The 26,959-nt window shown below is 40.3% G+C and overlaps 2 protein-coding genes and 1 pseudogene across 6 annotated transcripts; 2 read left to right on the forward strand and 1 right to left on the reverse strand.

Annotated features, from left to right (window-relative positions):
- Nucleotides 1–9,500: 9,500 nt before the first annotated feature.
- Nucleotides 9,501–10,099, forward strand: LOC120292251 (flowering-promoting factor 1-like). Its single transcript, XM_039310497.1, has one exon. The coding sequence runs from the start codon at nt 9,601–9,603 to the stop codon at nt 9,919–9,921; it is 321 nt and encodes a 106-aa protein (XP_039166431.1). The 5' UTR covers nt 9,501–9,600; the 3' UTR covers nt 9,922–10,099.
- Nucleotides 10,100–15,152: 5,053 nt separating this feature from the next.
- Nucleotides 15,153–17,065, reverse strand: LOC120291241 (annotated as a pseudogene).
- A 5,803-nt stretch (nt 17,066–22,868) lies between these two features.
- LOC120286013 (putative RNA methyltransferase At5g10620) lies at nt 22,869–25,681 on the forward strand. 5 transcript variants are annotated; one of them, XM_039308339.1, is made up of 7 exons: nt 22,869–23,011; nt 23,131–23,157; nt 23,256–23,436; nt 23,565–23,631; nt 23,922–23,999; nt 25,122–25,183; nt 25,371–25,681. In XM_039308339.1, exons 1-7 carry the CDS (start codon nt 22,951–22,953, stop codon nt 25,513–25,515), a joined length of 621 nt encoding a protein of 206 aa, XP_039164273.1. In that variant the 5' UTR covers nt 22,869–22,950; the 3' UTR covers nt 25,516–25,681. The 5 variants fall into 5 exon arrangements, with proteins under 5 accessions (XP_039164273.1, XP_039164272.1, XP_039164274.1 ...); XM_039308338.1 differs by having other exon boundaries at nt 25,387–25,681; XM_039308340.1 differs by having other exon boundaries at nt 23,295–23,436; nt 25,387–25,681.
- The last annotated feature ends 1,278 nt before the right edge of the window (nt 25,682–26,959 follow it).

Consider the following 26,959-nt stretch of genomic DNA (forward strand, 5'->3'; position numbering starts at 1 on the left):
CTTTTTAGTGGAATTTCAATTGTTAAATCACAATGATTATTTAATTTGGTTCGTAAGACCGGATCAGATTTGTAATTATTTTGGTCTCTTTGTTGTGATAATTAGGGTTAGAATAATCGTTAATTTGACCTCATGAGACAACGGGTTATTGTTTCGATTATTTTAATCCCGTATTTTGTTGATAGTTTAGATTTAATATTCATCAAATAATTACTTATCTAAAAAAAAAAAAAATCAGGAAATCAAAAAAATTATAATTCTGCATGAGCATATAGGATTAGCAAATCATACATGTAGGTTTAGTAAATTGGAATCTTCTTAGGATTACACTTTTAGGATTGTATTTTTAAGAATAAGTTAGGGTTGAACCTAAATATTTTATTTTAAGGTTTTAGATTATGTTCGCATATTCTAATTATCTCATTTTCCCAAAAAATAGCTTTCTAAGATAGGATAGGGTTTAAGTCAAACTAATCCCTAGAATAAATTAGAAAATTATCATTTTTAGATAGATTAATTAAGGTTTTCATGAATTACGAATTTCAATAAAAAAAATACAAAAATACTAGGTGCATGTTAACTAGTTTGCATAATAGGATTATTTAATCGAGCTTGTTAATTAGTGAAATTAGGTCATGAGGTGCATAATAATTAGTTTGCATAATAGGCCCATTTAATTAAAATTTGCATATTAATAAGATTAAGTCATTTAGTTTAAAAATGCATTTTCATAAAAGAATTCTAATTTTTAAGAAAACCCAATAAAAATGATTGCTTGCTTTGTGTGATGCAATTTATTCGAATGCTTTAATAATGGATGAGCACCCGTGTGGTCACCATATTTGCATGATAGTAATTTAGGTTAAAATAAATCAGCTGCTTGCAAAAACATTTTGAAAAATTAAAAAGAAATGGTACCGAAAGGGCATTAGAGAAATCTAGTGTAATCAAGTCCCCGTACCTCGCCTCTCTGTTCGTAGGAAAAAATAAATCTCCCTTTTATTTTACTTAGGTGTCTAATCGACCTACCCTAAACCGATTAGTGGCGACTCCTAAATAATAACCTCTTGCATGTTAAATAATTGAACCTTAAGTCGCGATTTGGTATGGGCTTGGGAGAGCCCGAGCTAAGTGTAAAAACTTAGCAGTCCATTAACCTAGTTTTAGGTGGTGCACCCGAAAAAATTAGGTCGCGACAACATTAAAATGAGCGTCATACAAAGGTTATGACATTTCTAATATTATTTTCTCCAAATTTCATATTGAACGTATGAAAGAAAAAGGTAAATCAACACATGGATCCAAAATTTTCCCCAAATTTTCTAATTGAATAATACTTCAAGGAAAAAAGTAATTGTAACACACGGATCCTACTCATTTCAATACGTGTTTAAATCTCGCCACATCGCTTAGCAAAGCCATATTAACAAGAAACGATTTTATTAGGTATTGAGTATCTCTCCTATCCTATCCAAGCCAATTGCCGTATAATCTTAATCTAACTTTATCCAAGCCATCGCTTAGCAAAGCCAATTGCTTCACATATGCATATATTGGTGAGAGGGCAATCAAGAGTAGAGGTGAACGGTTCCATTTCATATAGGTTTTACTTGGAATTTGGACCTACCCATTGGAAAGGTTTCTTATTTTTTGGAATGAATCAACCATGCACGCCCTAGAACCTAGAACTTATTTTGTCGCAAGTTCCGAGGTTGGTTCGAAGGTCTACTCAAGTTCTACTTATATTATTAGTTGAACAAATACAGTGAATTATGACATTTAATGATTATCATTTATTGCTTCAATTCACTAACTATAAAATGAAAGCTTAGACTGGTACTTTCGGATTATACACTAATCATTAAAAAGCATGAAATATCACAGGATCTATCGAAGATATTGACTAAGAAAAACATTAAAATTTGTTCCAGATTCTAAGTTACAAGTTCCAGATTCCAATTTCTCCAACTTAAAACTCAGAATTTACCTGTCAAAGCAGGTTTCGAGAACCTACCTTGCATACCTTGAAATTTAGAATTGTACAAGTTCCCACTAGTCCGAATCCTAAAACCATGCTCACTCCTAATCGAGAGTTCAAGTATGGTCCTTTTTGTTCTAAGTCCAAAATATATAAAGCACACATTAATTCTTGTTTCATGTCAATTGAATATATAGATGATTTCTTAAATAATCTATATAGATAAAATACTATGCGGATTTTTATTTCAAAAGAAATGAGCTACAACTCTTGAGGCAATTCTAGTTCATGGTTTCGCATCATGTTATATGACCAAAATAAAGCATTTCTTTTTGTTATCATCTTGTTGGAACGATACATTCGAATAGAACACATTAATTATTTAGCAAAGAAAGTGGCACCTTTCGAATGTCTTCTCTCATTAATCAACACATATAGGAGTGATTCTTTGTTCGTGACATTGTTTAAGTTAATTTTTTTTTTTAAAGACGGTGAATACCATATAAAGTTCCAAGAAGTTGGGTCATTGGGTGAAAACAGGCATATGCTTACGTTATGTGCGTATCTCGAAGAATAATTGTATTTTCGTCTAGTGACAGATTTTTCTAAGAAGAAAATTAGTTTTGAATATTTTAAATAAATTGAAAAGAAAATTTCATATATGAATTTTTTAAGTAAAAAGAAGAATAAAAGATTCTTCTAGAGAGATTACTACCAAAAGGAAAAAGGTTTATAGCACCAAATAACGAGCTCATTAAAGGAAGGTGTAGGGGAGCTGGACATTACAATACGCCATTTGAGAAAGGCTAGAACTTTCTCAAATAGAACTTTTTGAGTGAAAATTGGTCAATAAGGTTTTCAAGTTTCTTTAAAAGGAATTTGCGACTTAACTCTCACTAGGAATTGTGATTGCACAATTACTTACTTTAATGTGCTTCGCTAGCATAATAGTCTTTTGACTTAGTAGCTTGTTGTAGGGAAAATTGTTCAAGAAATCCTAAACCTATTATATTTTTGCTAATTCAGTCTTAAACCTTTCGATTTTATCAATTTAGTTCTAAATCTTTTCATCTTTTGCTAATTGAGTTCATCTAGCCAATTTTTGTTGGAAATTGCTGAAGTGGACAATTGGTGCTGATGTGGCAATTTTTATATAATGTTTAATGATATTTTAATAATTTGTTGAAATTTTTATGATATATATATATATATATATATATATATATTTTTTTTTTTTTTTACTTTTGTTTCTTCTATTTAGGGTTTGGAGAGAAGGCCGGCAGGGCTGCAAACCCTGCCTTGAGGCAAGGGCCGACAAACCCTCACTAGCTAGAGGCAAGGGCCGGCCAACCCTTGTCGCCCTAGGCAAGGGCAATGGGGCCATCGCTAGCTTTGGGTGAGGGCCGCAACGCCCTCGTTGGCGAAAGCAAGGGCGCGTGAGCTCTGCCCAAAATCGGCGAGAATTGGGAGGCTCACGTGCCCTTGCTTTCACCTATGAGGGTCGGTCGGCCACCCTTGCCGACCTTCTCTCCAAACCCTAAAAGAAAATGTAAAAAACATAAAAAGCATAAAAATTCAAAAATTATTAAAATGTCATTAAATATTATTTAAAATTATCTTGTCGACATCGGCACTAGTCGTCCACATCAGTCATTTCAAGCCAAAATTAGCCATATGGACTTAATTAGCAAAATGTGTAAATGTTTATGATTCAATTGATAAAATTAAAAGATTTAGAACTGAATTGGTAAAAGTGCAATAGGTTTAAAACATTTTCGACAAATTTCCCATTTGTTGTGAGAGATAAATTCTTAAAGTAATGGACTCTACAACAATTTATAATTATTTGTTATTTGATTTTTTTGTGGTCCAGAATAGATTGTCACATAATCATTTCTCTACTTTAATCTCAAATATACTATCTATCACTAGTAGTGATTCACTACTCAATAATCGAAGGAGAAAGTCTCAAGCGGAGTCTAAAGCATGCTGTCTGCAACCTTAGCCTGGCCGCCTGAGGTCTTGGCTGAGGCCTTGACGGCGATGGCTATCTCACCAGTTGGCATGGTAGATGTCATATATGGCAACGGATGAGAGAGATTGCTAGGTTGGGGGACATGGGTTAGCTCATGGAGGTTCAGCCGTGATCTTTCGATATTGCTAATTTTCTGAGGAGCAACAATAGATTGCTCTTTGCAATGGTCGAAGAGATAATATTCTCATTCAAAGATAATGTTAAAAATGAAACATACGTTCAATCCAAATATTAAACATGGGAAAGTTAAGATGCCTCTCGCTAGACAAATGTATAATAAGTGTTGTATGAAAATTACGACACTTATAGTGTCATTTTGCCAAAATTTTCTAATTAAATAATACTTCAAAGAAAAAAGTAATCGTAACACATGGATCCTACTCATTTCAATGCATGTTTAAATCTCGTCACATCGCTGAGCAAAGCCATTTTTTAACAAGAAAATACTTTAATAGGTAGTGAGCATCTCTGCCTGTCTTATCCATGCCGAATGCCGTATAATCTTTAATCTAACCTTCAATAAACGGTGTACAGCCCCGTAAAGAACTATTCCGAACCTTTTCTAGACTCTTCCTCCGTCGCGTTTACGTAATTCGAACGTGGGTGGGGAGCAACTTTAGGGAGCGTTTGGTTGTGTTTAAAATTTGTTCCAGGGAAAAGTAGAAAAAAGTATTTCTTCCGGGAACAATTTTTGAACAAAATACGCGTTTGGTAAACTTGTTCCGGGAATAAAAATAAACAAAACATGTTTGGTAAATTTGGATAATTTTTTTATTTCTTTTATTTTTCTATTTTTTCTTATTTTTCCTTTTTTTCTTTTTCATTTTTTTCTTCTTTTGGCCGGCGACCGCCGGCGAGGGCCGAGCTCGCCTGGGCCGGCGCGAGGTTGGCCTCGCCTTGATCCGGCGAGGCCGAGCTCGGCCAAATGGCGGGCGAGGCGCGGCCTCGCCGGCCACCGCTGGGCGAGGCCGAGGCTCACCGGCCGCCGGGCGAGCTCGGCCTCGCCGGATCTCGGGGCGAGATTGAGCTCGCCCGGGCCGGCGTGAGGTCGGCCTCGCCCGGGCCACGGCGGCGTCGGCCTCGCCGGGGACGGCGAGCGTCGGCCTCGCCGGGGACGGCGAGCGCCGGCCTCGCCGGGGCCGGCGAGCCTCGCCGTGGCCGGGCGAGGCCGCCGGCCCTCGTCGGCCGGCCGTCGGCCATGGCCGAGGCCGGCACCGCCAAAAGAAAGAAGAACAAAAAATAAGAGAAAAAGAAAAAAAAAAAGTGTTTCGATTGTGTTCCTGAAACGAGAAACACAAAATTTGTGTTTCTCGTTTTCATTTTGTTCTTGGGAACAAAAGAACAAAAACAGAAAAATTGTTTAAAAACAAAAAAAAAGAATACAACCAAACGGGGCCTTAGCCGCCATGAAGGTACATCCCGCCCCTTGCTCAAAAAAAAAAAAAAAAGGTACATCCCGCCCACTGACATGCTCTCGGATCCGTCAAATCCGCACGAATGCCTCCCTCCCGTCCGGAAGATGGGGAATCCCGCAATTATAGAATTGGGTTAATTAATCATTAATAGCGCACGCGCAGATGCCTCTATTCTCGATGATTATAAAGATTGGGTTTCGTTACGTGCTCCTTTTGCATGGGAATATGGCTTATAGTATGCAATTATTATTGTTTCGTGCTAGAAATCTAGCTAAGTGCATTATACCCAATTCCCATAAAGTTGCCTTTTGAAGACCCTTTTGGCGATATTATTCCCCTAAGTCGAGATGCATTAGTGTTTCCTCATGCAAAAAGGTTGCTTCTTGTGGCAATATAAGATAGCGTAGATCCGATGGCTCAGGTTAATTTAATTTGGTATAATCTCTCCCTTTAAGCTTTGCTTTCGCGACTCCAGCAAAGACATTCCCCGACGGCCTGCAATTTGTACTGCCTACTTTCTCGTTGATTCCTCAAGCAAAACGATCCCCTTATTAAATATTGCATGCTTTTTGTCAAATTCCCTCGCGCATGTATTCATTGGATGTATATAATATTTGGCTTTCGTACGAATACGAGATCATAAGGACCCAAAATGTTTCATTGCCATGAGTTTTGTTAATGCTTAATTTTAATGAAATCAAGAGGAATTTTCCCTAGAAATTTCTTTGAGATTCGAATCGGCCATTTCGCAACCGTCAATTCTGCTACCTAACATGAATTTGGCCACCTCCCTTTTGTGCACCTCCAAATCTAAGTGTTCAAGTGGAGTTCGAAGTGAACAACATGTTGCAAGTTTTAGTCGAATTCGTACAACGTTAACTTTTTGGTTAGAGAAGAAAGGAGGCAACCAAAACCGCAAATATACATAACTTCAAGGAAAAGAAACCCCTGCTCTATCTCCACATATAAGGGATCTAAGCCATTTGGGTGGCTCTTGGGGACGACTACACTCAAAATGTCAACAGGTTTGCTAGCCAGATTATGCAAAAGTTCCCTTCTTGCTATCCAAAATTTCAGTCTTGGGCTATATTAAAACTAGATAAGGAATATTTCGATAGCAATCGCGTATGACAGATTTGATGCTGAGTTATCTTAATTTGATTTAATTTTGTTCGTCATCTAAGTTGTTTGAGTTGTTTCAACATGACTTTATATGTTAGAAGTGTTATTAATGAAATTCCATAAGGGGAAAATTCACAGAGTCTTTCGGCTTCTCGTTTGTCTTTACTTGGGACGTATGAGACACTCAAGTTATTCAATGTCACGAAATGACCTCTTTTAATCCCGTTCGGGAGTTCCTACAATGGCATTGTGAATTGGCTCAATGATGCGACATCGGATTTGCAATCGATGCACGAAAATACTCTCTCGGGTATAGTGGCGATTGCTGGCTGGCACTTGCTAGAAGGAAAAAGAAAGAATCGAGCAAAGAACGGAAAGTTCCTCCCATCTCGACCACGCCACAAAACACGTCCTTGTCTAAATGAAGTTCGAAAGTTCAACAGAACAAGAGGACGCATGTGATGTGCGATTGCGAGAGGGGCAGAGATCAACAGGCAAGAGCAGCGAGTAGGACCATGATGCAGGCTTGAGTGGGAGCAAGGCCAGGCAAGGTGAGCCCCATCTGCATGGCTAAAGGCATGCAAGAACGTCGCATGTCAACCATCCGCACGAGGGGGTGCGTGGCGTCCCTTTGTTCCCTAACCAAGTACGACGGACCACGCGGACAGAAAGTGAGATGCAACCTAAAGCTTTTCATTTCCTACTTCCTGCGGGGTGGACTGGAACCTTTCTAGCGGGGGCTCTGCAATAATCGATGGAAGGAGGCTAGGCTAAAACGATGATGGCTCGAAGGTTTGTAGGTGGAGGACCAGATGACCCATGTGGGTATCATCCGCCTAGAGCTCGTCGAGCTCGAGGACAATTGGATGAGAGAGTTGTGAAATGGAGTTGCAACGTGAAGAGTGGTCCCTTGCTGAGAATCCCCTTCCTTTTTGGACTTGATCCTGCCTTGAGAATGTGATTTCTTGATGGTGACCTCGTCTGAGTATTCACACTGATTTTCGTGAACTAGAGTCTACATCGTCAAGAGATCCTATAGATAGAGTTACTCTCCTTTACTCCAAGAAACCCTCATGCGTAAAAGGGAGCATTAAAAATGTACATCTCTATAAGTTAGTTTCATATGGCAAGACGGTACCGATCTACATTTCGTAGCTTTCCAAAACTCTTAAAGATGTCAATAAATGTGATAATCATATACTATGTTCTAATTTCCTAACAATTTAATTTATGAAATGGAAAAAAATTGTTTGACATGCTATCGGAATACGTAGTGAGAATTGAACTCATCATATTCTCTCTTATTGTTATTATATTGGGTTATCCTTTATTAAGATTTCAAAATTTTGGAAAACTATCTGTTTTAATAGTCTCAGTGCTAGGTTTCTCACAATTATTCAAGAATTGATATATGAAATGATGTGACATGCTCTCAATTGACATGTTACACGTCCATGTGCAGTTTGCACTACCGATTTGAGATTAGTTTTACTGCCGTACTTAACATTTATTATCATGGACGATAGTGGGTTTTCCTGGCTCCACGAGCTTCCTACAAGGAATAACCTAGTAATCTATTGTAAAAATCTCTTGCGTTATGATTAATGCGCTGTCCTTTCATGGAATCTCTCGATGAGACAAAGGTTGCGTTTGGTTGTATTTCTTTTTTTTGTTTTTAAACACTTTTTTGTTTTTTTGTTTTTTGTTCCCAGAACAAAAAAAACAAAAACAAAGAAACACAAATTTTGTGTTTCTTTGTTTCAAACACTTTTGAGAAACACTTTTTTTTTCTTTTTCTCTTATTTTCTTGTTCTTTTTCTTTTGGCCGGTCGGCCGGCGCCTGGCCATGGCCGGCGACCCCGACGAGGCCCGGCGGCCTCGCCCGCCACGGCAAGGCTCGCCGGCCCCCTGGCGAGGCCGAGGCTCGCCGTCCCCGGCGAGGCCGACTCGCCCAACGGCGGCGAGCCTCGCCTCGCCTAGCGGTGGCTCGGCGAGGCCGCGCCTGCGCCCGCCGGGCGAGCTCGGCCTTGTCGGATCAAGGCGAGGCCGACCGCTCGCCGACCGGCCAAAAGAAGAAAAAAAAAAATGAAAAAGAAAAAAAGAAAAAAAAAGGAAAAAAAAAAAAAATAGAAAAAAAAAAGAAATAAAAAAATTATCCAAATTTACCAAACATGTTTCGTTTATTTTTTATTCTTGGAACAAGTTTACCAAACACGTTGTTTTGTTCAAAATTGTTCCCGGAACAAACACTTTTTTCTATTTCGTTCCTCGGAACAATTTTTAAACAGAAACGCAAACAAACGCACCCAAAGCCTTTCTTTGTTTCTCCGAAAACGAAAAGAAAACAAAACCCACGACGTTCATGAATAGGACAATCGCCACTTCCAGTTTTTAAGGCCTCTATTCTCCTCTTTGTTTTTTTTGCTTTTTATGCTGTGTCCAATGATGAGTAGGCAAGGGAGAATCCTTCCTTTTCAGTTCCCAAGCCATTAGCGCTTACCAAACTCCCTATCCTCCAATCCCTTCAAGTCCCTTCACGTGGACTTCTCGTGACATGAGTGGGTGCACCCGCCACGTCGTTTAATCTTCATTATCAATCTTGGAGGGAGACAATTCCCCCATTTTTCCTAATTTAATATAATTCCAACCCCCCCCTCTCCCCCGCCCCCTCCCCCAAAAGATTCCCATTAATAATTCCCCCGAAAGCAAGAGGAAAAAGTCGCACAGCATGAGATTCTCCCAATCCCAAGCCGAGGAATAATGAGTGTGCCCCCGATTCCTATGTTTCCACTGATTAGAACCCGTTGGATCGGGCCCGCGATATCTTGATTCTACACCCAAAAACAAACAATTCTGTACTTCCAATCGAGCGATGGATCGTGTGTTTTGTGCGCCCCTATGTTGCCTATATAAACCCCCCCGCACCCTCGCCATCTACGTACCGCAAGAACCTCAGCTTAGTCCTACATAAGTCTCGTGCTTGCGATCTAAAGAGAAGCGTCTTATTTCACCCTAAAAGGGGGGAAAGACAACCGTTGCGGGGTGGGAGAATGGCGGGGGTTTGGGTCTTCAAGAACGGGGTGTACCGTTTGGTCGAGAACCCGCAGGCAGACGCACAGGCGAGGAAGGTGCTGGTGCACTTGCCGAGCGGGGAGGTGATATCTTCCTACTCTTCGCTGGAGCAAATTTTGAGGGGATTGGGATGGGAGAGGTACCACGGCGGCGGAGACGCCGGCCTCATACGGTTCCACAAGCACAACTCCAACGACCTCATCTGTATCCCCCGCGACTTTTCCAAGTTCAACTCCGTCCACATGTTCGACATTGTCGTCAAGAACCCCAACATCTTCCACGTCCGGGATCGCTCTTGATCCGTCGCTGCAGTGAGGCCCTATTCATGCGTCTGGCATCTGGGTGCCTGTGCTCTCGAGTTGGTCTCCTGCTTTGATAATCATGTGTCATAGATGTTTCCCTTTCCACGCTCGTATGTGTTTCTCGTCATATTCTCAGTCTTTCCTTAAGTCCATTTGTGGGTGCTTAGAGTGCAGGGTTTCAGTGAGATTTTGTTCTCCATCTATTGTCCTTTGTTACTTCTGAATAATATTGTGAGTGATAGTGCTATAGTATACCCTCTTTTTGTCTCATTCTACATAAAAGGCCTAGCTCACTACACACTTGCATGCAATAAGCTGATGATGTCCTCTTCACGAATCACGAAAGTAAGCAAAGAATCCTGAATATTAATCACGGACCTCGGATTGGCTGAGATGTCTCCACGTCCACTCGACGTACCATAGATTAAAAAGTAAGGCCGGGATAATCAATTGTTGTCTTATTGCAGAGATACTGCGATTAATACCAAAAACAAGAAAAACAAGAGAAAGAAAAACAACGAAAAAGAAAGAATGGGGACATGCCTGATAGGCAACTCTAGCAAGAAGCAAAGATTCATTGGAAAAGTGGGAGTTTGTCTGTTTGTGTGAAAACAACATCAGCATAGTGAAAACCTTTGTTCTAAAAAATCGCTTCTTCCTTTCTTAACACATCACTTTCTGTAACAAGCCTCCAGTAGGAGTGGATCTTCTATCACCCGTCTACCTCTAAAACGTGATTCATGATGCATAGAAAAGCAGACGCTGTACAGGATCATTTCCTTGATGGTGGGGGTAAACAATACTGATACCAATGTAAAAATTCAAGTTGTCTTGTACTTGTTTCTTGGTTAGAGTGATGTGCTTCGTACTCTCCTTAGATACCTTTGTGGTTAGGAATCCATTTACTAGAAACACAATCGGTAAGGCACGATCCAAATGTTTATCTATTCAAGAAAATGGCAGATATTCGATATAAGATATTTCTCAAACCTTCATAATGTTGTGTATTTGCTACGCGTCAATAGCCGAATAAATGGACATGAATTGAGTCAATGAATGGTATGGCTACATGTGAAGGGTACCATCAAGGATCGAAGGCTTATTCCATGAATCGTCCGACTATTATTTAGAAATAAGATTTGGCCTCGTGATAGCTATAGAGATCCTTACTGAAAGAAAACAAGCATATCTCAGATTCTCGGGCCTTGTTCTTGATATTCTCCCCCCTGAAATGAGACTTCTCATTTGCCAGTCAAACGTAGGGTCTCTAGACATAGGTACAGATAACGTTGACTCGATCTCTTCTGGGGAACCGCCCGTCCTCGGGCATCCAAGTCATGTCCATGATGCAAAAAGTTGTTGTTCAAAGCTGGAAAACTCGCTACGGTTGGTCAAAGACAGATGACTCATGATTGGCTCTTTATGAGGAGACATTCCGGTAAGAAGACTACTCCAGGGACTTGTCTATTCCATTTACTCCAGTCTATAAGCAAAAGGGATAATAGGCTATGCAAGTAAAGAATAGCTTCGTTCGTCATTGGGGGAATTTGCTTATTTGTACTCGGCAGTTAACATCATCGCTAGTTGGGGTATGTATGTATATTCTCACAAAAGCTTATGTTATGCTAAAATTATTGTCTTTGATGCATAAAAGCAAATTCCTAGTGTGTACAATGTCACATGATACTAATTAAGTGAAGATAGATCCATCATTATGGCAACTAATATTCTCAAGTTATTACTATTTTGCATAATCAAGTGGTGAGGAGCAACGACTATTGTTGCGACTTTTTCAGAGGTGAACTATCAAGGGAAAGCTAATGAATAACTAGGTCGGTACAAATGGTTACTCATTAAAGAGATGGCCTTGTCGCCTAGTGTGGATTCTCATAAGCTCACACCAATCGCAACTTGGGGTTTTGATTTAAACAATCTCAAAAATGCATTTTAATTTATATAAGAGTAGCTGCTAATTAGTTAGGAGTCGATTAGATGCTCAAGTAGAATGTGAGAGTACATTTTAATTTTGCGATGGATATGGGGACTTGATTCTTTTCGGTACCTTTTATCTTTATTTAAAAAAGTCTTGTAAATAGTCTTTGTCAATTAATCCTAAACCATTAACATGTGAAGGGTGATCATTCATCATTCGGGTGCGCAAGCAAATAATTTAACAATAAATAATCAAATTGATAAATAAATTACTTGGGGAAATGGAAGAACCTTGATGTGCTAAGCAAATAAAAAGCAAAGTTCCATTATCGGCCAATGCAGCAAGGATTTTGCAAAGATATTAACCAAAAGCCAAACAAGAATGCGACATATGCATGACCTAGACATGATTTCTAAATGTGATTATGCTATGTTATTATTATTTTTTTATTTGGGTTTTTCTTGTTTAAAACGAACATGATTAATTTAAATGGTACGATTATATGAATTCTAATCTGATCATGCATTAATGAGCTAAAATTGAGTCTAAATGACATGTATGCTATTATTATGAATTGAATGCAAACTACATCCAATACTAATGACATGAATTGGAACCAACTATAAATTAACCCTTTTATTTAACGATGCGGGAGATTTTATTTTTTTCGTTTTATAAATAGAAGACTAGACTCTAGGACACCAAATATGACCTAATGGCTTTATTTATTAAAAGAATAGTGACCTAATAATGCGTACTTACTCTTCTGGCATTTTTTTATGTAAACTATATGCAACGTGAACAATGCATTGGATGCAATTAATATATTTTATCTATATGATTGATTTTTATTAAAACATTAATAGTAAGTCATGTGACCGACTAAATGACGTGCAATTTATGACATGCAAGTTATGAGATTAATTAATCCTCCAGGCAGTAGAACTAAATGACTTCTTTTATTTGGTTTTTCTTTAATTAATGAAAACTTTAAACTCACCTAAGTCTATATGAATTCTAATGTGGATTATCCTCAATAGGAACATGAATGTACCTAAATTGTAAATGTGCAAGTGACATATAATTTGCGATGCATGTGATAATTAAGAGTGCGTTTGGTAACCATTATGCTCTTGAAAACAATTTCTATCTATAAATGATTCTTTTTCTCGCTCTGAGGTTTAACCTTGCAGGTGAGTGGGCAAGCCTACTTCACCGCTAGCAAGGCTTGACCTCGCCTTGGCCCGGCGAGGCCGAGTCTTGTAGCCTTGCTATGAGGTTGAACCTTACAGTGACTCGGGCAAGCTTGCTTGACCGTTGGCAAGGCTTGACCTCACCCTGGCCTGGTGAGGCTGAGTCTTGTGGCTGTTGGGGGAGAGGCATGGTGAGGCTCGGCCTTGCTAGATTTGGGGGAGGTTGACCCTTGCCAGGCCAAGGCGAGGCCGAGCCTTGTCGGACCTCATCCTGGCCTGAGGAGGGTCCGACGAGGTCGCCAGACCTCGCCTAGTGGTCAAGCCGGCCATTGTCATGGCCGGTGATTGGCAATGAGGAAAAAGAAGAGAAAAGAAAAGGAAATAAAGGAAAAGAAAATTTGGTTTGATTTTGGAATTGTTTCGGAACAAATAAGCAACTTTTTTATGCTTCTTAATTCCGTTTCAAACTATTTTCGAGAACAAATTGTTATCCGGAACGAAAAAAATTATCAAACGGATTTCTGTTCTTTTTTTTGTTCTAAGGAACAAAAAAAAAAAGAATTAGTTACTATTAGGCTAGTTAACAAACAAGCCCTAATGAACCTTAATATGTATCAAAATATGAGTCTTAATCCAAATTCATCAATATATTTTCATGACATATTATTTCAACACGGGCAAAGTTTATTTAATCAGTTATGCATCACATTATAAATCACGTGTGATGCCCTAACACGTTGTACCCCTGGGATGCCCCACCACGTCTTAATCAATGCAAGGAATAATCATATATTGAAATAACCTAAGGTCTATAGGCCCCATTTGGTTCAGCTATGGGAATGGGCTTTGGGACTCTAAAGTCCCTTGGCCAAATGCAAACGCGTTTGATTTGGATTTTTTGGGCAACTTTGGCAAGATACAATTGCATTTCCAAATGACTCTAAGGCCCTTAGTCCAAAACAAGTTTGAGGTCTTTGGGAACTTGCATTTTCGGAATGCAAGTTCTAGTTACTATTCATCTTCGAAGAAAACCACTGCATGGAGTCCGATGACCACCGGCCAAGGGGTTGTGCATGCTGGCGACGTGCCGGCAACCACTGCTTGAGGGTCACCCAACCCCGGCGACCGTTGCCGGACCTCAAGCAACGCTTGGGTCCCGCGACCTTCGACGGTGGTCACCTAGGGTCGCGCGACCTTCGACGGTCGTCGCCTGGGGTTGCGCGACCTTCGACGGTTGTCGCTTGGGGTCGCGCGACCCTGCTGGCCGGGGCCGATCTAGCCATCTAGCCGCCGATCCGGCGGTCCAATGGCCATATTGCAAAAAAAAAAAAATACAAATATTTTTTTGTTTTTTTAATTTAGCAAAAGTCATTTACAAATGCAAATTTTACCAAACGGTATTTGTATTTTGAAAACTCCCTTCACCCAAAGGTATTTGCATTTTTGCAAATGCATTCCCAAAAGCCGAACCAAACGGGCCCATACTAGATAACATGCAATCGAAACAATATACTAAAGAAAGAGTGAATGTCTTATTGCCAGTTGAATAGATACACAAGTGATTGGATGCACCAACACCCTAAAATTCTACAGATATTACTAGGTACCCAAAGATTAGTTTTTAAAATTAGTATATATGGTGACATCACATTTTTTTGTTGGGCCCATCTGTTGAAACACACACATCTACAGTCTCATATTGTTCATTTTGATATTTAATATGGGGCTGCCTATGAGAGTATGATAACTTAAATACTAACTAGATGAATGGGGAGTTTCGTCTGCAATTTTTTTTTTTTTTCTCTATTGTATTTAAATCTAATTAGTCACCGTACACGTAATTGATAATTAGATAGGTTTTGCTGACTAGACCAGCCGTCATGCGGGGACGACCATCTGTTCAAGCATGCAAAACAACATCATATAAACATAAACATCTGTGACTAGAAAAGAATCTAGAAAGAAATTTTATCTGCCACACCATCCCGTTCGGGTTTTGATTGGAATGCAATAGAAGAATAAAGAATAATGGAGTCTGATCGATTGTTTCCTGACGCCTTTTTTATACGTCGTTGCATCAGCTCGGTGCTAGTACAACTTAGAAAGCCAGAGACATCAAGCAGTTGATGAAGTGGGAAAGCTAGGGAAGCGAGCGTGTCCGTGGGGAGACCGAGCAAGGCGAAGCCTCTTCTCTTCCGAAAGTAGCTTTGCAAACCTTTTGAGAGCTTCTTCGTTAGTCTCTTGATTCAGCAGCTTGAAGATTCCGGTGTCCAGGTTAACCCTAGATACCGGCTTCTTCAGTAGTCCTTCCCCCACTTTGAGCAGATCATTCATGTTGTTCTTTGTGGCTATGTCCACCGAAGATACTGGTCCGCTCAACGTATCATCCTACAAAGATCACCGAATTTTGTATCAACATCATGTATAAATAAGCAAAAGAACAATAAGCGGGTTAATATACGCACAAGTACGTGTTCTTGCATATGTATGCCCTATGTATACTGGTATTGATATATACCTGGATGCGGAGATAGCTCTTTGCCGAATGAAGAGCTTGGAAAACAACAGCGAGATGGAGATCAACCATATCTGCACTTGCTTGGGTGAAGACGTCTACTAGAGGGGTGGATCCTCCGCTGGTTAACCAACCGATGATCCCCCACTTTGCTGCTTCATGTGCATTGTACCTCTGTTCGGATTTTGGCGAACCGGTTCCCAAAGATATCACCAGAAAACGCCCGTAGTCCATTGGCTTTATAGGAAAGAAGTCTGGTTCCCTTGCTTATCTCTTTCGTCACTTCACTTATAGCAACTAAAGTCTGCATATCATTCATTGCAATTGACAATAAGTTTCCGTTGCCATCACATATATTGACATGCAAGTTGCTGCCTGCACAATTTATTTATCGTCATGGTGGAGTTACTTCTTTTATTTTTGTACAGACCGGATTATTTGCAGCCACCCCACCATCTATAAGATTGAACTCTCTCACTGCTTCTGAGTGATCTTCAGTTTGGAAATAGTGGGCAGGGAGATAAGTTGGTGCAGCCGAAGTGGCAATGCATATATCAGAGAGCAACGCATCAACGGATGGTTTGTTCTTCACCTGTCCAAAACAATGGATACAAGACTGGCAACTGTTAAATGATATACCAGCAAAGTTGAACGGACAGAAAGGCGATCGAGTTTATTTGATTGGGGAGTGTGCGTGCCACGCTGCAGGGCCAGGATGCACACCTGGTAGGTAGAAAAGATGGTTGGACGGAGACGCTTGATGTCAAAAAGTTGGGATCACAACATGGGTTAACGTCTGGTGCAACCTTGTGTCCCCTAGTTTTTCCCTTATGAGTTTATGAAGGTAATTTCCGTCATACTTTGGTCCTGTGACAGTCTTCATCATCTTTGTAACAGGAGCAAATGGACCACTGCAAAACATTCGATTAAGCATTTAAAGGACAAGTTAGAATGTTGACTCCATGAAAAAAACGTTAATCATACACAGGAAGCTTCTGACATGATCATGTAGAAAAGAAAAGAAACTGAATTTAGACCTGTCCTGAGGGAAGATTTAGGGCCATTTTCAAGGTAGAAGTCCTTGATGTCTTTGGCAGAGAACATGGGTCGATTCTTTTCATTAGGGCTGGTCAACATGGCTGTTATAAGGCCTCCTGTGCTCGTGCCCGCTATCACGTCAAAATAGTCAGCAAGTCTTGCATCTTTACCATCCATCTTCTACAAAATGGATTCGGGTATATCAGAAAGTTAGAATTACATGCAAAACAGATATCAACTGTGCGTACAGCATTAGCATTAGTTCAATACCTGAAGTTCAGACTCTAGGAAACTTAGAATAGTAGCGGGAACAATCCCTCTTATCCCTCCACCATCCATGCTGAGAACTGTGATTAGGTTTCCATAAGTTGGAGGTTGAAGAGGTACGCTCGTTTTTTCCATTACGCTAAGTGAGGCTATCTAATCAAGAGAAGCGCAGAGGAGAGAGAGAGAGAGAGAGAGAGGAAAATCTTTTCAAGGATAAAGTTGTCGGTTGAGTTTTCTTCGATAAGGAATGGGTATTTATAGGCCCTCCAATCCTCTTATTCAAACTTTTAAGCGTGTCAGCGCATATTAACTTCAAGTTATTGGCTGGACGTTTACTCAATTAGACATTAGTTTACGGCTTTGCTGCACGTTCGTCAACCTCTATAGAATAATAATTGAGTTGCCATCGGAGTTACTAATTTTTCTTATGCACGAGATGGTCCCCAGAACATACATCTATAAATTGTAGGTTGGACTTTCCTATTGCTGAGTTATGGGTTGCACATGGCAGAATTGTAGGTAAGTATGATTAGGTAGGGCATTAAATGATTAGGTAGGGGCATTAAATGATTGGGTAGGAGCATTAAAGGCTAAGGCAAAATGTTCAATCTGCCAGATCAAGGGCTTACATTTGTTGCAGATCAATCTAATCTCCATCAAGTGGCTGAGATCATTGATTGAATAAACTAAAATGCATCATGCCGTTGCACAATGAATGATGCATATTGCAGATTACCTGATAAAAGCTTTGATCAGCGTAGTCTTGATTCGCACAAGGCGGTGCCTCTGATCAGGAAAAGACCCAATATGACATCTCAAGCAGTCAATGACCTGCCATCTGATCGAAGCAACAGGGCAACGACAACAATTCAAGAATTCAAAGCAGGCGTCTCTCCATTATAATCCTGCACACTGATGAAATATCTCGGGACCATGCCAAAGGAAACATGAGGCAACAAATAATACGATGTTGTATTCACAAGCACCCCATGTGTGAGTTTTTGGCAAGTTATATTTGTGAAAATATTTGAAAGATATTGATGCACTTTTTCTTTGGCCAGCAAGAGATAGATAAACTTTATATTTGGCCAGAAAGACATGGATGCAGTTTACTTTCTTTCTGACATCACATGGCTGTGTGCAGAATTGTGTTCTCCTTATTGTTGTTATGGTCTAGAAGATAACATAATCTCATCTCCGGCTCTTTTTGTATTGTGTTGTTGTTTAGGTTTTGTGCTTATCCTATCTTCAGCAGCTCATATGGAAAATACTGAATGAAGACTTTTACAAAGCGCAACCTAAGGGGAGCAACTTGGTGCCGGACGCCCACAATTACTAGGGGATCAAGTTGCATTATGACTTAAAGTAAAAAATCTTTTCTGCAAAAATGCTGTTAAGACATTAAGGAATCAAGTTGCATATGTCAATAATCGCCAAGGAGTAAGAACCAAATGCAGAAAGTATATCTCTTTTAATGCCTAACATATTTATCATTTGAAGTCAATAGATATAAAGTATGCAAATGAAGATGCAGCTTGCAGATCATTACATCCTTCTGAATATGGTTCTTTGACTTCAAATAGCAAATATTTTAGGCTTAAAAGGCTACAGGCAAGCATCGGCCAAGGTAGAAAACTTAAGAGAAGGAGAGTCTACGGTTGAAGATTGACCAAACTTGCCAAAATCATCTGCCAGGCAGAGAAACTTGAAAAACGGGGCAGAAAAGGAGGAGAAAAACCTAGGAAATTTCTCCCAGTTTCTTAGGAGTAGTTTGATTTGATCATGCTGCAGACAGACTATAAGTTTATCAAGTTGCTAATTAGCTAACGCATAAAGAGAAATACAAATAAGACATCATTCCGGATGACAAAAGTTTCTCGTTGGGCAAGTATATCAGCTAATGATTCGTTTGATAATTAGGTTTATAGAGGTAAATAACCAGTTAGTCAAACAGATGATGAGTAGGAAGATGGAAACCTCGGGGGAATATGATCGAGTATTGACTCTTTCCATGGAAGTGGAGAGGTGCGGCATTATATCCTTAATCAAAATTTACACAGGATTTTTCTTTTACGGGTTTAACCCACCCAACTCCCTGTGCACTGTACAGCTGAAGAAAGCCTTTATCTTCTTTATACAGAAATCCGAGCAGCCAAATGGTTTAGAACATTTTTCATGGTTCTATCCGCCGCCGTGGAGAGAATTTTGTGTTTACTGGGTCTTGAACGAACTCCCGAGGCTTATCTTGTTAGGGGAATTACATACGAGATAGAAAATATTTTTTTCATTATTCTTTGCATTTGAATCTCTTAAAAAATGATGCGACAGAAAAGATTTTCCTACCCATATTTAAATTTAGGAAAATAATTTCATTTAAAAAAAATTGAAAATCATTTTCCAAAATATAATAAGAAATCATGATTTCCTTAATGCTCTTTCTCGAGCCCTTAGCAATGGGGTTGAGTCTATTGGGGTCCATTGAGGGCAAGCCCAAGTCCATCAAGGCAAGGCTAGAAACCCCAGTGCCCAATGCTTAGGTCCCTAGCACTTGGGCTCGGGTCCATTAAGGCCGGGCTCGATACCCCAACCCCCAAATCCATTAAGGCTCGGCCCGACTCGATGTCGTGGCTCGAGCTCGAGTTCCTATGCACCTATGCTTGGATCCATAGAGGTTGGGCTAGAGACTTCGACACTTAAGACCGGAACCTTGATGCCTGAGCTTGAGTTCAATGAGGTTAGGTTTGGGTTTGTGATGCTTTGGTCTAGGTCCTCGATGCTTGGGCCTCGCCCATTGAGGTCAAGTTCAAGTTCTAGGCTCAAGACAAGAGTGCCCGTGCCTCAAGTCCATCGAGGCTTGGGTCGACCTTGGTGCTCGCACTTAGGTCCATCAAGGCTAGGCTTGGGAACCTAGAGTGCACAACTAGATCCCTAGTACTAGGCTTGAGTCTCGATGCTCGGGCTTGAGTCCATTGAGCTTGGGCCTAAGTCCCCAACATCCAAAACCGGTCCTAATGCTTGTGTTAGGTCATTAATGTCAAGCATGGGTTTATCGAGGTTGGACTTAGGTCCTTGGTGCTTGGGCGTGCATGTTGGGGGTTTGAGGGCGTTCAATGGACTCAGCCCAAGCACCAAGGTTTTGGGGCTACCTTGATGGACTCGAGCCTGAGAGGCAATGTACTAGGCCCAACATTCATGGATTAAGGTTGGGGTGGCAAGGAGCCGGTCACGAAGATTCTATGGCTTGGTTTTTGCTGACCTAGGATTGGTGCTCGTACGTACTCAGGAGTTGGGGATCTAGGCCCGAGAATCTAGTGCCTGTGTCCCATTCTTTGGCTTGTTATGTGCAAGTCACTCATGTTCAAATAGTGTATGCTTATTTTGGAAAATCACATCTTATCAAACAATAAAAAATATTGTCTTCCCATTTCTAGGGGCCTCATCCTCATCCTATTCATATGTTGATAAAGGACTATACCTATAGTTGATTACGTTGATTCAATAGCTTAAAAAAATCAAATAGAAGAAAACACTAATATAAAAAAAAAAAAAAAACAAAATTGTCATTTTATTAAAAATAACTTTATAGAAAATATTTTCTAGAAATATCACATTTATCGCGAAATAAATGATATCTAAATCAAAACATGATATCATCTCCCAAATGTTCAATGTCAAGATATTGGAGCTTTCAGAGTTGCATAAACAATTTGAGAATACTAACCAATGGCACGCGGTTCTTTGAGAGACCAGTTTCCAGTACTTGTTATGTTTAATAATTTAGTAAGTAAACCAATTCCACTCTTTGATTTATCCTTAAAACGGTATCAATGACCTCTAATGAGAATTCAAAGGGGAAATGGATTTGGTAAAATGCAAATCAAAGATGATGCTGAGGAAAGGCACAAATTGGTTATTAACAAATTTGAACAATTCCGAGTGGAGCGCACTAATTGAAATGGTCATGAAACATATTGTGAAAAGTTTCAATTCTTAAATAAACTAGCGTTCAATTAGATTACATTAAATGAACACATCTTCCGTGGCACGTTAGTCGATGTAGATGACGTACTAAGCAGTAATATGTCGGCGCCAAGTTGCAGAGGAGGGGGAATTAGAGAAAACCAACGTACAATGCGCTTAGGTCGCATGCCGACTTAAGCAGTGCAAGCCAGGAATATGCAAAGTTCCTTGAGCATCTTCGTGCAATAGGGGAACATACTACTGCCTGAGTTGGCATGAAATATATTCAAGAGAGAAGTGAAAACAGAAAAGCCAGCAGCGACGTCAAGATTAAAGTACTGCCAAATGACATGGAATGAGAAATCCCATGACTTCACGTTCAGCGCCCAAGCCATCTCATCCTCGCATGACGGATCACATCTTCGTCCACCCAACTCTCATGGGCTAGATGTGTCACCAGCAGGGCTGGGCACTTGGCCGGTGCCCTGACCTGTTTGGGCCCAGGCCCATTTGGGGAAGGGGCCATGCCTAGCAGGGCCACTTCTCACCTGGGCCTTCATGCCCTGTGCCTGGGCCCATGCACAGCCGATGACCATGGCTACACCGATATCCAGTGTAAATGCATTTATTAAAGGGAAAATTACACAAATAATCCATAACTGTGGCTCATTATGTAATGTGGCTTTTGAATTTTTAATATGTTCAATGTAGTCCCTAAATTTTAGCCTAATGTGTAATGTAGTCCATAAACTTTTAATTTGTTAAATGTTCAATGAATTTTTTATTATATATATTCGAGTTAATTTTCGCATCATATGAAATATTCAATGTTGTCCATGATATTGAATTAATTAAAGGACTATATTGAACATTTTCATGAAATTAAGGTACTACATTGCAGTACCAATAGTCCAAATTTTATGTTAAACAAATAAAAATTCATGGACTATATCGAACATTATGGTAAAGTTTAGGGATTGCATTAAATAAATTAAAATTTTAAGATCATTTGTGTCATTCTCTTTGGTAAAAAGTATAATCTAAGTGCTAAAATTTACAAAAGATATACATAAGTATTGCTTTTTTTGAAAATTGGAATACCTAAATGCCAAGTCCAAATGATCCTAACCTAAATCATACATGACAATTTTTTATTAATATAACTTGTCTATATGGTTCACTAGAGAGTTGAGTTAGCAAAGAAGAACCAAAATAATGTCGTTTTTACTTGAATTTAAATTTTAATATAAATATTAATTAAATTAAAATTTGAAAATAAAAAAAAAAAAATTGCAAAACTTCTATAACAGTTGTGCAAGCCCATCGTTGCCTTCCCACCATTGATTGGAAGGACCAATGACAATGGGGGAAGGGTTGGCTAGGGTCGTTGAGCCTTGGCAAGGAGCTAGCAACCTTGGTCGACTAACGGCAAGGGGCTTGCAAGCTCCTCACCCAAATATGGGGTGAGGGTTGCAACCTCCCCCAAATCTGCAAGGGTTGCCGGCCCTCTTAGCTGGGTCAAAGTTGTCCTACATGAGCAAGGGCTTGCATGCCCTCATTGTCGATTGGCCAAGGTCATCAACCTTTGGCCAAGGCTTCATTAACCCTAGCCAACTCTCTCCTTACCATTGTTGGCCCTTCTTGGCAACAGTGGAGAGGTAGTGACGAGAGTTGTGCTAGCTCTTACTGAACTTCTACAATTTTTTTTTTAACATTTTAGTTTCAAATTTAATTTAATTAATATTTATATTAAAATTTGAATTTGAGGCAAAATGACGTTATTTTTTGTTTATCTAATCATATCAGCGTGTAAATGACATTGTTGTACACTTGTCTCGGCGAGAAAACACAACGCAACATTTTGGTTGGATTTTCTTGTCATTAGCAATTAATTGATCCATTTTGAGACTTAAGTTTACTTTTTCTTTTAACTCTTGATGTTTAAGTATCCTGCATGTCAAGTTTTAACACTAAAGGATTTAGGTGTTCATTATCCTTTATTAGAGAGATATGTAAGAAAGAGAGAAAGGGTCGTCTTCCTTTTTAACGGACATGTTATGTTACCTCATTTCTGTACTTTCGCGACGATAATGATGCCCCGCTGTCTCTCACCCTAGAACATGGAAATGGCTGTCTCGCTCTCCGTCCGTCTCTTCGCGACGAACTCCATTCCTTCCGCAGGTTCCTGTCTCTGTCTCTGTCTCTGTCTCTCTGAGTTCCTGTCGTTTGGGAACATAAAGCGACCATTTTGAGGAGACCCCCATGTGGGAAACGAGATTGAAACTGTGTCTGGCTTTCAGGTGGAACTGGAAGATGTAACTACACTGGTCAGTCTGTGGTAGTCTTCCCTCTCTCTCTCTCTCTCCAAATTCTGAATTTTTCACTCTCATCTCACCTTTTTGTTCCACCGAATCGCATCTTGAAGAGATTGCTGAGTGGTTTGAATCGATTTGGTGTGGGACAGAGAGCGCTTCCGATACGAGTATTCACCGTGGGCAAGAAGAGATCGCCTGCCGTGCAGCTACTAGTGGACGAGTACACTCCAAGCTCCGACGTTATTGCGCCGTCGAGGATGTCCAAGTCCGCTCCAACCCTAGAAATGCACGGTGGGTCGCCCTCCCCACCTCTTTCCCACTTCCCACGTTTCGCAATCCCGAGATCTTTCCTAAAAGAAGTTCCTTTTGAATTAGTGTGCTCTGCACACTGGTCAATCACAGAGTTAGCCCTTTTGCAGTGAGAAGCAGGCTCAAATTGTCGATGAAGATGTGGCAGTCATGAATCTTATTAAACCTGATGATTGGGTATTACTCTTGTTTTGACTCGGAGCCAATTCACAGTTCCTAATCATTCTGTTAAAGCAGGAATGACCGAATTCCCCGAAAAAAACCTGCCTTCCATAAGGGAACAGCTGCTCATTTTCTGTATGTGATTTTTTGTCGCACTCTACGCGTGTTTAAGTGCAGCCTGGTTGTGGTGTCAGAACAGCAAGATATGCGTTTAGTGAAATGTCTGCATTCAGCTTACTTATGGCTGCATACAACTGATGATGAAAATCAGAAGGCAGAATTTATGTGATTCTTTTTCTTTTCAGGTCGTGCTGTTGGATGAGCAGGGGATAGACATTGAGTCAGAGGAGATGGCTGAGTTGATCGGTGGTGCTGCAGATAAGGTATGAATTCCTGCTCCACTTCACATCCACAAGTTCTTTATAGCAATATTACTATCATCATACAGTCCAATTGGAACAGATGGTAGAAAATTCTATCGATCGTTACTATGTGTAGTATGTATCTTATATACCTTAGGTTCTCTATGACACGACATGCATTGCTATGAATTAGAGAGTCCCATGGAAGACTGTTGCATTTTTCTTCTAAGCTCTTTTCTTTCGCTTTATATCATCATCATCATTACAGAGATGTTAGTATGTTTGATTCTGGCATGAATGAAACTTACTTGGAGTCATCTCTCCTTTTGATATTTTAGGGAGCTTCAAAGCTATCATTTTGCATCGGTGGACCTTATGGTCATGGACCAAAATTGAGAGAACGTGCCAACATATCAACTGCTATCTTCCCTGGTCTTGAATCACCAAATTGCACTTGTTGTGCTGATGGAACAACTCTACAGGTTATTTGCAAGAACTACCAGAGCAAAGTCATGTTTCCATAAGCTATTGGACCTTAGGATTAACCTTTCTATTAAATTTCAAATTAATGTCTGTCATAGGGTACCTTGCTGAATTTCATTGACAAAAGAATATTCACCAAGCTTGGAGCACCAAAACCAATATGTATTTAAAGATTAACATAAAGTGAGTTGTTCGATGTTCGACAACCGTACCTTTTGGTTACCGCATACATTTAATTACTTTTCCGATAATGGATAGTGGTGAAACTTCCATCACAAATATCCCCAGATAAGAATTAACCTGCCATTTGACCTGATGGATGATAAAATTCATGCTGAGGTGTATCTACTGTCTCTTTTTGCATAGGGGGTGCATGCTCTAACTCACTTTTTATATATGGAGCAACCATGTTCCTTCACTTGTTGCTCAGGGGTCAGAAGAATTCAGAAATTCTTGTTTCTTTCAATTTAGCAATGGTAGGATAGTTCAAGAGTACGGTCCTAACAGTTGGTGGAGTCATGGTTATTGGGTAAAATGACACCTGCGATCTACACACTTGTAATGTTACCATAAAGGCAAGCCGTCATCTGAATGTTGATCATGCTCTGACCATGTTGGTCGCCACGGTAAACAATTAATGCTTTCTTCTTGCATTTTCAGGTCATGGACAATCCTGAAGGGGCAAAAGTATCATCACTAGCCATTCCACCTGCGTATCTGAGGTTGTTACTTATGTGGGGAGTGGACTTTTTATGTTCAGCACATCCTATGCATTCTTAATTTCTCACATCTATGTCGATTTCATAGACTTAAGGTAGTGCACCATTCTCAAAGCTGGACCTGTCAGTGGTTTACTACAACTTGTAGTTTCGTACCAGCACCTCTGCAATCTCACGAATTTGGGTGTAGGGTTCATCTTCTGCAGGAACGTACATACAGAGAAAGAAATGCTCGACAGAGTGCATGGAGCTGTAGAACTGCCTTCCATGCTTTGTTTTGTTCGCCTTTCCCAGCCAATTTTAAGGACATACTGGTTGGGCGACTCGCTGGTTGACAAAGCTGAATGTAGAATGTAGTTGGAATCTAATTGAGTCGACTTTTATAATATGTCGTGAAAGATAATGGACCAACCAGCTTTGTTCTATTGCAAAGCATCCACTTGGTTTCCGTTTCGCAGGATCGCTTGTTATGTGTTGATCTACGGAGAAATCTTTTGATTATGTTTGAATTCGAAATAGGTTTCCGTGGCAGTTAGCGGGAAATAGTGAGGCATGAAGCGCCAGACAACATGGTTTGACATGGTTCCTTTCATGTGCAAGAGGCAGCCCAAATCCTTATTGTTTAGGATTCACACCGAGTGTAATGGGCGGCCTTGCATAAACATATTCCTTGTATTGATAAGTCGATCTAAAATATAGATATAGCATCTTCCTTTAATAAAAGGACAGTGCACGTTAATCAATTTTTTGGGTTTTTACTGCATTTTGTGTCTGGTTCACCTTAGGAAAACAGTTGGTTCTTTTCGCCCAACGAGTAGCGACCTTCACTCACTCGGCAGCGAACCGTTAACATTGTCAGTGGATAACAAACGACCACGTCACGACAAAGATGCGCCTACGTGTCAATGTCCGTATCTCTCTCTCTCTCTCTCTCTGAGCTCATTGATAGGTGGGGAGTTGGGGCACGTGGAACGAAAGAGGAAACGGCATGGCCCTGTTTCGATCACCAGCTCACCACTCCGTCCCAGTCTCAGACTGAGACGCCTCCTCAACGCATCAAGATCCAAGCTTTGTCTTCGTTCCCCAACGGCAATGGCTATGGCTTCTTCTTCTTCTTCTTCTGCCTCTGAACATACCGAACCCATGCCCGCATCGGCAAAACTTTTCCACGTCCCTGCACTGAACGCCCTCGAAATGGAGCGAATTGCGGACGAGACCATGCACAGATACTCCCGCAAACAATGACGCGAAGAGGAAGGCCGAGGGACGGTGATCGTGTGGTTCAGGAACGATCTGAGGGTGTTGGACAACGAGGTTTTGTTCCAGGCCTGGTGTTCCTCTGAGCTCGTCTTGCCCGTTTATTGCCTTGACCCCGCCACTTCGCCACCACCCATTACTTTGGCTTCCCAAGACTGGCGGTAAAATATCATCGTCTTTTATCTCTCTCTCTTTCCCTGCACCAACAAAAAGCCGAGTTCATATGCACTTCCCATTCTCCAATCTAAACCCCTTTGACTTTATCATTGATAACTCGGCATTTCTACCAATATGACTATGCATGCTTACCCTTTTTGCTATTGTTGTGTTTGTGGAACATTATGATTATGATTCTGATTGGTAAAAGATCGAAGTTGTGTCACTTCTATTTTTGGCAGCTTTGAGGGCACAGTTTCTAATTGAGTGTTTGGAGGACCTGAAACGGAATTTGCAAAGGGGTCTTGACTTGCTTATACGCCAAGGGAAGCCTGAAGAGATTCTTCCATCCATTGCCAGAACATT

This window comes from Eucalyptus grandis, chromosome 3, assembly GCF_016545825.1.
Source record: "Eucalyptus grandis isolate ANBG69807.140 chromosome 3, ASM1654582v1, whole genome shotgun sequence".
In the NCBI taxonomy this organism is placed as follows: Eukaryota; Viridiplantae; Streptophyta; class Magnoliopsida; order Myrtales; family Myrtaceae; genus Eucalyptus; species Eucalyptus grandis.